Source organism: Malaclemys terrapin, chromosome 1 (assembly GCF_027887155.1).
Source record: "Malaclemys terrapin pileata isolate rMalTer1 chromosome 1, rMalTer1.hap1, whole genome shotgun sequence".
Taxonomy (NCBI): domain Eukaryota; kingdom Metazoa; phylum Chordata; order Testudines; family Emydidae; genus Malaclemys; species Malaclemys terrapin.
In genome coordinates, this window is record NC_071505.1 from 81,714,147 (window position 1) to 81,726,677 (window position 12,531).

General features: G+C 46.8%; 2 protein-coding genes across 4 annotated transcripts in view; both read left to right on the plus strand.

The window, feature by feature from the left end:
• Window positions 1–590, plus strand: part of SOCS2 (suppressor of cytokine signaling 2) — a 28,470-nt gene extending 27,880 nt beyond the window's left edge. Inside the window, exon 4 of the mRNA XM_054028063.1 lies at window positions 558–590. Within this exon, the coding sequence (XP_053884038.1) occupies window positions 558–575 (18 nt within the window). The 3' untranslated portion in view covers window positions 576–590. The remainder of the gene's footprint in view (window positions 1–557) is intronic.
• A 2,271-nt stretch (window positions 591–2,861) lies between these two features.
• The window catches only part of CRADD (CASP2 and RIPK1 domain containing adaptor with death domain), a 102,160-nt gene continuing 92,490 nt past the window's right edge, over window positions 2,862–12,531 (plus strand). The window contains exons 1-4 of one of the 3 annotated variants that reach the window (XM_054028074.1): window positions 2,862–2,956; window positions 3,299–3,408; window positions 4,867–4,894; window positions 7,642–7,939. In XM_054028074.1, the coding sequence (XP_053884049.1) occupies window positions 4,892–4,894; window positions 7,642–7,939 (301 nt within the window). In that variant the 5' untranslated portion in view covers window positions 2,862–2,956; window positions 3,299–3,408; window positions 4,867–4,891. The other 2 variants (XM_054028085.1, XM_054028092.1) reach the window with 2 other exon arrangements.

Sequence of the window (12,531 nt, forward strand, 5' to 3'; positions counted from 1 at the left end):
CCGACAGATCGATCCCGATCCGGTGGGTAGTGAAGACCTGCCCCTAGGGAAGATCAGTGAAGGGTGATGGAATCATAGAGACCACTGAGGTGGGTGAGGGATCCATTGATTCTGTAATTGGCGGCAAACCCAACTCAGAGAGGGAGGAGGGTATACTGCTTGCAAGTGAAAGAACTGTTACGGCTGTGAGCCCTTCTACTGTGAACAGGGGACAGATCCCACTCTAGAAAACACAGAAGTGTGTGTCTTAGATGGGGGCCCAGAGAAGGAAATTGAGAGAGAATTGGTGGGAGTACAGGAATGTCTCCTCACTGATTACATGGGGGGGGAGGGGGAGTGGTCCTGGACAGAACAGCTGTTCCAGCATCTATGGACCTAGGCACCCAGGTTTTGAAAGGGAGCTGTGTAACTGATCTCCCAGAGGGAAGCAGTCACACAACTAACCACTTGGGGATAGAGAGAGGGGTAACTGAGGGTATTCCAATGCTGGTCCCACTTTTGCAAAATGCTGTTCCTGATGTACTTGTGGAAACTAACTCTGTCTCTGTCTCTTTAAGACAGGATTGGAATCCTGATGAATCATACTGAAGACTTAGCAGATTCTGGTTCTTAGACTGTTGACTCCCTAAGTCCTTATACAACACCTACCACACTTTGGATGCTAATGTAATATACATAACAATATATGACTATCACACTAGCATATGGGCAATTGTGCTGTGAGGACAGACTACTGTGGCTGACAGCAGCTGTGAATCATTGGAATCCAGAAGGGAAAGTCCTGGACACTGTAGGCCTTGAAGTTTTGGAGGCATAGGAGCCAACAGAGACTGAATGGGTTGGGTTAAGGGAGACTGACAGGCAGAGAAAGCCAGCCTCTTTTTATCCAATCAGGGTCCTAAAGAATGGCAGAAAACAGGCATTACCCCATGCTCTCATTCAGACTTGGAGATGCAATCATGCCACATTTATGCATCACTTCCCTCTTCTTCCCTTTCAGATGTAACCATGTCAGAAAGTTTTAGTACTAGAATGCAGATACCAGTCCCACTCTCCTGTGTGCATAATCATTTCAGTGCCACAGCCACTCTTCCCATTACTTGGGAAACAATGATCATTCATTAAAACTTTTTTTTTTAAATAAGGAAATTCCCAGCGTTTTTGGTGCTTGTTTTTTGTTTGTTTTATTTTAAGACAAGGTTGCTAAATTCATCTCCACTCACCAAAACAGTTGTGAAAGAACATTGCAGTTATTAAAAAAACAACAACCCCATAACACCCTAAAGTGAGTTTGTCCATAAATATGAATTCTCATTCTAGTCACTAATATCAAACTAACTCTGGAATAGGGAGCCTTAATTCTGTCTATCTCAGTTTAAAAGGGGCACTTTGAGTTAAAAGTCATGTGTTGTGAGGAAACATTTTGTCTTGCCTATGGACTCAATCCTACAATGCAGAAAGGGGCACTACTGGACACGTGCAATTGCAGGCTCACTGATGGCCCAGATCCTGCAAAGACAAGTGCTTAACTACATGCCCTGAATAGCCTCATTGTAGTCAACAGGACTACTCAGAGTGAGTAAAGTTAAGCATGTGTGTGTCCTGCAGAATTAGAGCCTGTATTACTAATAACGACACCTTAGATTTTTAAAACTGACAAAGAATTAAAAAAAAAAATTTTACTTTTCACTTATGTTTACTTTTTTGAATTTTCCTCAGTTTGGACAATCAAGTCAGTTTCACCTTTGTTTACAGTCTGTTTAATTTGTACATTTTCAGTACTGCATTATTTGAGTTGTAATCACTGTAGAAAAATGTTTGTTTAAAAGAACAATTTCCATTGTAATAAAGGTAGATTTTCTGAATTTGTGCAAAATGTAAACATTGAGCCAAACTGTTCCCTTCCAATGGATTTTTTGATATTATAATTATATTTCTATAGATATTACAGTTTGCTATAGATTAAAATTAAATGACTGTACTTTAATGCATATGCACAACGGGGCAGAGTTAAAGTTACATGTTCAGGCTCAACTACCACAGTTCTGACTTTTGAGCATTTTAAGTAGTAATTTGTTTCATGGATGGACATATGAGCGCTGTAACAATCAAGTTGGCTGTTAAGGACAAAGACCAACGTCACCCCCGACCTGCAGAAGTGCTCTCTGTAGCTAGAAAAGCTTGTCTCTCTTATTAACACGTGGGTCCAATAAAATATTTTGCCTTTGTCTGGAACTGCCAGGGCTACAACACCGCTCCAGGCAAAGAACATTGTTTCAGGGGTAGCGATTACAATGGTCTCATGTTACACTTACATGGCATTACCCAGCTAAGTGCTCTCTGCTAGTCTAACACTTGGGAGTGCCTGTGTCCACAACACTGATGGCTGCTGCGCTTTCTATGCCAAAAACATTTGACCTCAACAAACATGGCTTCTGCATTTCCCCTGAAGGACTCGTCCCCTTAGGAAGGATGGGGGAAGGGCATTTCCTGTTCAGCCCTTTTGCCTTCAACAAAGATGGTGCCTGCAGCCCCGGGCCGGGAGCGTATATAATCCCCGGCTTTCCGGCTGTAAGTACACTTCAGTGTCTGGGAACAACGCCGGCTCCCCAGTGCTTTCCCCATGCGCTGGCTGGGAGCCCTGCCGCCTCTCCACTGGGGGCTGGCTTTGCACGCTCCTTTCCTCCAGTCTCTTGTTTAGCCCTGTTCTTATGATCCCTGCACCTTTCTTCCTGCCCCAAGCGGCGCTAGCTTTGGAAGATCAATCCAGGCATGTATATGCACACGCACACCAAGACCGGTCCAGCCATTGTAGTCTGTCCTCCCCTAGCAGCAGCAGCAGCAGCACGGACAGATCCTGCTACCGGCTTCAGTTTTTAGTGGTATGGTGGCTTTGAGGAGGAGACGCCCGCCACGCTGCTGTGATTTATGCTGCTGCTGCTGATCCGGGTCTCCGGTTAGCATGGGAGGCTACACTGCTCCTGCCTTGCACACCCCCGGGGATTAGATCCACTCCTACCCCGCTACCGTAGCTAAGGGTTTTGCCCTGTCTGTTTTAGACACACGGGGGTGAAAAAACAGCTAGACTCAAAGTCTGATGTATAGTAAGTGTAATTTGTTGGCGGATTCCTGTGACTAGAGTTTAATTACCAGCCACTCCAGAACCCCTGAGATCGTTCCACCTCCTGCGGGAAAGCTATAAAGTTCTCAGTGAATGTCAGGTGGCATTCTGGTGTTATGTGCGAGACAGTAGCAGCATATATCAATTCAAAATGAAATGACAAATGTCTCCCTACAGCTTTATGACACGATCACTTTATGCAAGAGGAATAATGAGAAGAGGGAGGAACCCTAAATCTTACCTGCTGGATTAGATGAGCTACAGAAAATTCTAGACCTGCAGTGCCAGTAAGTATGAATGGCAATAGCCAATCTGTTTGTTCTTTCTTGTAATGGATGCACCTGTTTTCTAAATTACGTATTGATAACTTCTGAAGTGTGAATCTATATAGTTCATGGAGCACTTTCCAACTGAAAAAGCTGGGAAAAACTGTCCACCCCTGACAGGATAATAATCAGGCCATTTGGAGTTAATGGCTCACATCATTCCTGCCTAACCAGGCACTAACTTCCCTATTGAAACATGCCAGGAGTCACAGGGATCCAATCCAAATTATTATTGACTCACAGAGAAACCAATTAATATAATAGCTATTAAATCTGGGGGAAAGCTAGAGTGTTTATTCCAAAGGTTAAATAAATGGGTATGAGGAAGCTATTCAGAGCCAGATTTTCAACTTTCACTTCTACAAAAACAACAAGGAGTCTGGTGGCACCTTAAAGACTAACAGATTTATTTGGGCATAAGCTTTCGTGAGTAAAAACCTCACTTCTTCGGATGCATAGAGTGAAAGTTACAGATGACCTGGTCATTCTATTACAGATTTAAAAGTCACTATCATTGAACAAAAAAACTTCAGAAACAGACTTCAAAGAGAAACAGCAGAACTAAAATTCATTTGCAAATTCAACACCATTAATCTGGGCTTGAATAGGGACTGGGAGTGGCTGGCTCACTACAGAAGCAGCTTTTCCTCTCCTGGAATTGACACCTCCTCATCTATTATTGGGAGTGGACTACATCCACCCTGATTGAATTGGCCCTGTCAACACTGGTTCTCCACTTGTGAAGTAACTCCCTGCTCTCCATGTGTCAGTATATAATGCCTGCATCTGTAACTTTCACTCTATGCATCCGAAGAAGTGAGGTTTTTACTCACGAAAGCTTATGCCCAAATAAATCTGTTAGTCTTTAAGGTGCCACCAGACTCCTTGTTGTTTTTGTAGATACAGACTAACATGGCTACCCCCTGATACTTAACTTTCACTTCTGGTGTGCTTCCACATCAATGTATGCATGCAAACAGTGATTTCCCCTGTGTCTATAGCAATACCTATGTGCAAGTCGGGGACTGTGCAAGTACCACTGAGTTAGTGAATGTTGCTTAAAGTCTGGTCCTAAAATTGAAAAATCACAAATATTTAGAAATACTTGGGAAAATTTTGGCTTTACTGTAACTTTGGCCTTCTTGCTTGGTGGACAGCGGTTTTCTGTGAGTGGGATGATCTGGTGTTTCATCTCTCTCTCCCCCTCCACCCTCAGTAGTATTTATTTAATAATAATGATTTAAAAAAGCCTCCTCTAGCTTGATCTTAGATCTCTTCCAGACAGTGATTATAGTAGATTGGAACAGGACGGAGAGCTCTCACTGCCACAGTCAAGAGGGGGAAATTAGTGAGAAAGGGGTTGGAGGGGGAGCTCTTCTCTGCTTTTAGTTGTGCTCTATCTTTAAACTCTCCTTCCAGGCTGATCTCACATCAGGAGTGGATCATGGTAAGTCTCCAGGTCTTCTGCTTGTTTCCCTGTCCACTGCCCCCCCTCCAACTATCTAGACCAGGCCTGCACAACATGCGGCCCGCGAGGGGATTCCAAACCCCATGCACACAAAGTCCCGAGGCTGGCGTGGCGGCGCTTCCTGGGGCAGCTCCTGGTGGCGTGCCTACCCGCTGACAGGAGCCAGCAATGCGGGCAGCTGAGTCCAGCCCAATCAGAGCTGCGGGGGCGGGGCTTTGCGCCCCCCCCCCCCCCCCCCCCGTGCCGGCGCAAGGATATTTTTGCGCCCTCGCACGCCACCGGCCCCTCCGCCCCAAGCGGGACACGGGCAGGGAGCCCTCGCGCGCTGCTGGCCCCCCCGCCCCAAGCGGGACACGGGGACGGAGCGCTCGCGTGCGGTCGGCCCCCCCCGCCCCAAGCGGGACACGGGGATGGAGCGCTCACGTGCTGCCGCCTCCCCCCGCCCCAAGTGGGACACGGGGATGGAGCGCTCGTGCGCTGCCGCGCCTCCAACCCCTCCCCCCCACCCCAAGCGGGACACGGGCAGGGAGTCCTCGCGCGCTGCCGCCCCCCCCCCCCGCCCCAAGCGGGACACAGGGATGGAGCGCTCGCGCACTGCCGCGCCTCCACCCCCTCCTGCCCCAAGCGGGACACAGGCAGGGAGCCCTTGCGCACTGCCACCCGTCCCCCCCCCCCCAGCCCCAAGCGGGACACGGGGATGGAGCCCTCTTCCTCCCCCCCCCCCCAGCGGGACACGGGGCTCAGCCACCGCCCCAGTCCTGAGTGCTTTTTGGCCCACCCCCCCGGGACTCCTGCCCCATCCAACCCCCCGCGTTCCTTGATGCCCCCCCTGGGACCCCTGCCCCAACTACCCCTCTTCCCTGTCCCCTGACTGCCTCCAGCCGCCCCATCCAACCCCTGCTCCTTCCTGACTGCCCCCTGGGACCCTTGCCCCCATTCAATCCCCCTGCCCTCTGACCGCCCCGGCACCTATCCACCGCCCCGGCCCCTATCCACCACCCCTCTGAACTCCCCTGCCCTCTATCCAACACCCCCTCCCTGCTCCCTTACCGCGCTGCCTGGAGGTGGCTGGCGGCGCTACAGCCGCGCCGCTCGGCTGGTGCCGGGCCACGCCGCCACCGCACCGTGCCTGGAGCACCGGGTCAGGCTGAGCTTGCAGTCCCCCCACTTCCCGCGAATCAGCTGTTCGCACAGGAAGCCTGGGAGGGCTGAGAAGCAAGCGGCGGCTTCGCGTTCAGGCCCAGGGAGGTGAAGCGGAGGTGAGCTGGGGCGGGGAGCGGTTCCCCTTTGCGCCCCTCCCCCCGGGTTACCTGCTGTGGCGCGGGCGGCTCCCCCCACCGCAGCTCACCTCCACTCCATCTCTGCCTCCCTGGGCTTGAGCACGAAGCCACTGCTTGCTTCTCTGCTCTCCCAGGCTTCCCGCGCGAACAGCTGATTCGCGGGGGGCGGGGGGGGAAGAAGCAAGGCGGAGTGTTCGGAGGCGGAGCGGAGGTGAGCTGGGGTGCGGGGAGCCGTGGGGTGGTGCTGAGGAAGGAGGGGTTGTTTCCGTGGGGCCGGGCGGCGCTGAGGGGGGGGCGTGTTTCCGCGGGGCCGGGGGGTTTCGGCCCTCAGCTGTTTTCTTTGGAGTAATATGGCCCTCGCCGCTTTACGAGTTGTGCAGGCCTGATCTAGACTTTGGGAGCTCTCTACCTAGCCTGAAAGCCCTGAAAGACACTGGTATTTAAGCATAATTTAAAAACACAAAGGGGTTGTTGGTCCTTTGTAAATATCTAAGATAAGTACACACCTCACTCCACTTCCACCCTTCCCTCCCCACCCCCCAGCAGCTCTTGGCAAGGATCAGGACTGCTCATCAGTGCAGTCTTGGCTCCTCTAATCTCTTACAAACAGCCTGAGTGACCTTGGCTTTCTGGAAGGGAGCCATGTGGGAGGGGAGTTGTGGAATGTTATACGCTGGGAAGATGGGTGTGTGGCAAGAAGAGTTCAACTGAGTTTGAGAGGAGAGGAATCGAGAGCAGCACTAGCTTTTTCTTCTCTCAGGAAATGGTAGACTCCATGCAAAAACTGTTTTTTATATAGGAACTACCATGTTAATCGTTGAAATCTTTTGTGTTTATGGGGCACCAGGAGTGTTTCTAATGGGTGTCTTGTATTGTGTGTAAATCCAAGTAATTAAAGACAACTAATTCTATTGTTTTTAATACAAGCTGAGCTATTTCAGAGACAGAAAAGATCTTGAGTTCTTTCCTTTTAAATCCTTTCACAGTAAGTCTGTCCTGCCCTAATTCTCAGTTTTTCACTTCCTGCAAAAAAAAGCGATTGACTCAGAAACATGCTATTTTAATCTCAAGGGCCCAATCCTACCAGTTACTCCAGCTGCACCTCTGTTCCAAGGAGCTTACAGGATTGTGGCCTTAGTGCTTCAGTTCTGCTCCCATCTAAGTCTATGGCAAACACATTGACTTCAGTGGGAGAAAGATCAGGTCCCAAATTCATGGCCCCAGGTGCAATTTGAGAGGTAAGAAATCAACTCCCAGCTGAGGCAATATATGAAATCCCAGCAGAAAAGAAGGTGTCTGAGCAGTGATGTAGGTTTCCCACTTTGGCTGATCATAGTGTGGTTTTCTTTTTAAACACTTTGAACAGTAAAATAGCTTTCTTTGAGGCTAAAAACTGAAGCAATTTAATATCTCATGTGTCCTACTTCTCTCCATGCCTCGTGACAGATGGATGCCAGAGACAAGCAGGTTCTGCGTTCCCTGCGGCTGGTGCTCTGCTCAGAGGTGCTGGTGGAGGGGCTCATCATTCAGTACCTCTACCAGGAAGGCATTCTAACAGAAAACCACCTTCAAGAAATAAAGTCCCAAGCCACCAATCACAGAAAAACCATGATGCTTCTAGATATCCTTCCTACCAGAGGACCCAAGGCCTTTCAGACTTTCTTAGATTCCTTACAGGAGTTTCCATGGGTGAGAGACAACTTGGAGAGAAAACGTAAGGAAATGATGGCAGAGGATCCTGTAGGTAAGACCGGAACTATCACTGTGGTTTTGAAGTTGGCTTTGATGTTAGCAGCCAAGGAGCTGCACTTTCCTTTCTTGACTTTGTTGATCTCACCAATAATTCCATCACTTGGTATGAGAGAGGCTGTGTCAAGTAGAGGTAATGCATGGTGTCCATGGTTGTCCACAGACCATATTTCTTGAGAGTCAGCTGAGTGAGAGGACGTAATGCAGATCTTGTGAGATGAGCAGAGGCTAGGCCAGATTCCTAGGTGCTGGTAGGCAGCCCAGCAGAGGGGGAAAAAGATGAGTGTTGGTTCAGGAGGAACAGAATCTGGAGGGCCCAGGCAGGGAAGAATCATAGGGTTAGAAGAGGCTAACCCCCTGCCAAGATGCAAGATTTGTTGTCTGAACCATCCAAGAGATTAGCTATCCAGCCTCCTTTTGAAAGCCTCCAGTGAAGAAGTTTCCACAGCCTCCCAAGGAAGGAGACACTAGACCTCCTGGCCACAGAAGGACAGTGCTGTAAGCTTAGGAATGGTATTAACTAGCTGAAGACCAGGCCTAGAAACAAAATATATGGTATGTGTATGTTTTTTGTTTTGTTTTTTTAATAGGGGGTTTATTCTGGTTTTTTTGTTGTAATGGATGGATATTTGTTAACTTTTGTTGCTTACTGCTTGATAAACTACCTGTGACATCACAAGTAGACTCCCACAGCCTCTATGGAAGCATGAAAATATGATAGTGACACAAGAACAGCTAAGAATGCAGCAGGTCTCAGTGAGACCAAATGTAAGTGAGTGTTTAGTTTTAGGAATGATGCAAATTTGATTTGGGGTTTGATTCTCATTTACATTATGGCTGCTTTCCCCCCATTTTGATAGTGTAAGGGGGTGTAAATGTAAGTTTTATGTCAACTTTAAGTACCCTTTACGCGCCCAGAGCAGTGTAAAGTAGGCCTTGGTGTAAATGGGACTCAGGCCCTCCATCTTAAATATCTAGGAAGAGTCCCCCAAACCTCCTGCCCATTGCTCAATTACAGCAAGCAGGAGAAGGAGCTGAGGGATGTCGTTAAAATTGTACAAATTTGTATTCTAACCCTTAGTGTCCTGACACTTACTGATATATTTCCAAAACTTTACACTTCCAGTCTGAAATTTTCTAGGGTTCAGGTTTGCTTGAAAATGATTTTTTTAAAAAAGTTTGTATGAAATGATTCAAATATTTTTAAGTACAAGGAGAGTGAATAAAATGCACTTCCCTCATCATAAAAAGACTCTGGTAAAAAAATTTTTTAACAACTGTAGTGCCAAAATGGTATGAGGTTAGCAGGGAATTAGTCCTCACTTCAGAGCCGTTGAGCGTTTGGCTGGAAACTGGCCTTGATTTGATCATGTTATGATTCACTGAAAGAAAAATATTCTGTGCAGGTACGTTTTTTGCACCTACACTTGTGAAGGTGGTTAGCTAAGGAAGGCTACACAATAGGTGTGCACCCAGCTAATTTAGCTGCACGGCGGCGGATATTTATTGAAGGCACTCAGTGAAGTTCCTCATTCGCTGCACATCTTACGAGTGGAGTAATCAACGAGGCAAAGCAAAAATCGTTTTCCTCGTTTGCTTTGCACCTTTGGCATAGGCCTGATCCAAAGGCAATAGAAGTTGGGTACATTTTTCTGCCTTGACACATTCCCTTTGCATTGTGTAAGGCAGTGTTTCGCAAAAGTGTGCTACTCACTGCCCTGGGAGGAGGTGAAGGGCTAACCTGGTGGGTGGGGAGAGCAGGGCCATGTGGGGCCCGGGACATAGACGCCAAATTTCTATCTGCTGGGGGGTGCCCACCCACCCCGCTCCGCTCAAGTCCTGCCTCCGCTCCACCCATTCCCCTCCCCAAGGCCTCACCCCTCTCCACCTCTTCCCACCCCTGACCTGCTTCTTCCCCACCCAGTTCCACCCCCTCCCCTAAGTGCGCTGTGCCCTCACTCCTCTCCCCAGCACCGAGTTCAGATGCTGCAAAACAGCTGATTGGCGGTAGGTGTTGGGAGGGAGGGGGAGGCGCTGATCGGTGGGGCCAGCTGGCGGGTGGGAAGTGCAATTGGGAGGTTGGTAGGGGGGCTATAGGGTGGTGTTTGAGAACCATTATGTGATTAAAGATTTTTGAATGATTCTTTGACTTACACTGGTGAAAGTGCATTGATTCAGTGGTGTTACCCCTGATTTACACCCGAGTAAGTGAGATCAGAATCAGGTTCTGTAGCATAATGTATACATACCAGGAAGTAGATTTTAGCATGAGTGTGCAACTTTAAATTTGGTATTTCTTGTTTTTATTTTTTGAGTGCTAAATTGTGCACATTTAACGTTCTTATATTCCATCAAAAAAAAAGTCACTTTTTTTGTTGGCTCTGATGTAGACAGCATTTTATGCTTTCTCTCTGACTGCAGAAATTTCTCAATAACTTTCACCATTTATTGAGAATAAAAAGCATATATTATGGGTGGTCATGAGCGATAATCGCAGTGTATATCTGCAGTATTTAAACAGTGTTGAAAAATACCTCATTGCTCTGACCCATCATAGTAATATTTTTTCTTGTTGTAGATTAGTAGTACATTTGCTAATTATTAGTTTATCATCTGAATAATCTTTATAGTTACATGCATTGGACCCTCAAGTATGTTCAGCAGCATCATACAGTTTGATATTAGAAGGATAGTTGCAGATTCTTATTCTTTCTTGGATTGTTTTTCCTCATAGTAAATAGTTTGTGACTAATGTACTTTATCTACGCACATTACGTTATTTGGTTTCAAGTGGTTGCCTCTGCTTGATAATCCTATTGCCAAACCTTGTGTGTAATCTAGAAAAGGGCTCCAGACTAGATTAGTGTGTCTTTTATTTTTATTTTAGCAAAACAGAATATGAAAACAAGATAGCAAGCAAATAGCCATGCCTAATATCTGAGTTTGTACTGCAGGAGTCAGAGAACAGAGCACCCATCATGCTTAAGTAGCAGGGACCCTTAAAATAGGATGCTAACTATGGTGACATCACAGTGCTGCTTATATGCAAACAAAGATGGTTTGTCATGAATGGCCTTGTTCTGTGTTTTTAAACAACAAACATATATTTCTGTTCCATTTAAAAGTCTAGAAGGAGGAAAAAAACCCTACATTTTCCAAATGGAAGAGAGAGAATTGTTAAGGAGGAAAGTAATACTCATTTAATGAACTTGGGAAATAAGAACAATGAAGAATAGAATTATCCTATTTAAATTATATGGCACTATATATGTTTAAATACTTGTTGTGTTTAGAAGAATAAACTTTAAGCTCATCTAGAATGGACTTTTAAGGAGTTTAAACACAGTTCCTGCTAAAATGATTTCTGACATGGTTTGGCTGGCCAATGTGGAACTCTTGAAGTATAGTTTTTTTAATGTGGGTTTAAAATAGTATGGAATTATCCACAATGGTTGGACAAAGCATGTTAAAACTTGGAACGCTGGGACCTCACTTAAACTGACTGTGGACGTGGTTAAAAATCCAGCATGGATGGGGTCAAAGACTCATTTACTGTTTACAGATGTTTGGGTGATCAGGATGGGTAGCACTGCCACTGATTTGTGTCCATGGGCCCCAGTCCAACAAAGCATGTAAGCACATGAATAGTTCTTGCTGACTTAATGTTAAGCATGTGCTTAAGTGCTTTGTTGGATCAGCACTATATTTCTCTGCCTTGGTTTCCCTTTCTGTAAAATGGGGATAATAATATCTTACATTGGTGTGAGGTTTAGTTTGTTGGTATTTTTAAAGCACTTTGAGATGATCAGCTGAAAATTGCTTTAGACATGCCCCGTATACTATAGCTAATAAATGTTTCCTTAAATCTGTTATGAGAATTTTAAATAAATTACATATTTTTATTTGCCAGCTTCCTAGTTCTACTCTTTCTGGCCTGAAACATGCAATCTCTTACTGTTAGGTAGTAAAGACAAAGGTATTAACAGAACTATTGAATATTTTCCTACATGATTCATACTCATGGAGGAGATTAGTTTTGTGGCTAAGGCATTGGACTGGCACTTGGGAGATGGGGTTCCTACTCCTGTCAGACATTCTGCATAGTCCTGATAAATCACTTCATTCCTCTGTTAAACCTTCTATAAAATGGAGATAACAGCACTTCCCTCCTCCGAGGGTATTCGCTAATGTTTGGGAGGTGCACAGATCCTATGGAGATTGGGGGGAGGCAAAGATAGATAGATTTAATGAGATGTTAAAAATATTTGGGGGGAGGGGGAATACCACCAGTCAGGGCCGGATTAACTTTTTGTGGGCCTGGCGCCAAACATATTTTTGGGCCCCCATGGGGCAAGGTGCGGGGGGGGCGGGATGGTCAGTCTCCAGAGTGAAGGGCAGGCTTGGGGCAATGAGGCACAGCGCAGCGGGAGCAGCTCTGCTCCACACAGCCCAGCAGGAGGGCACTGTTTACAAACCTGCAGCTGCCAGACGCACACTGGCCTGCCCAGCCCTATGCTGCTAGCATGCCCCTTCCCCTTGAGGGTGCACCCGCACCACAACACCCCCCTGCCCAGTGCCCCACCCTTA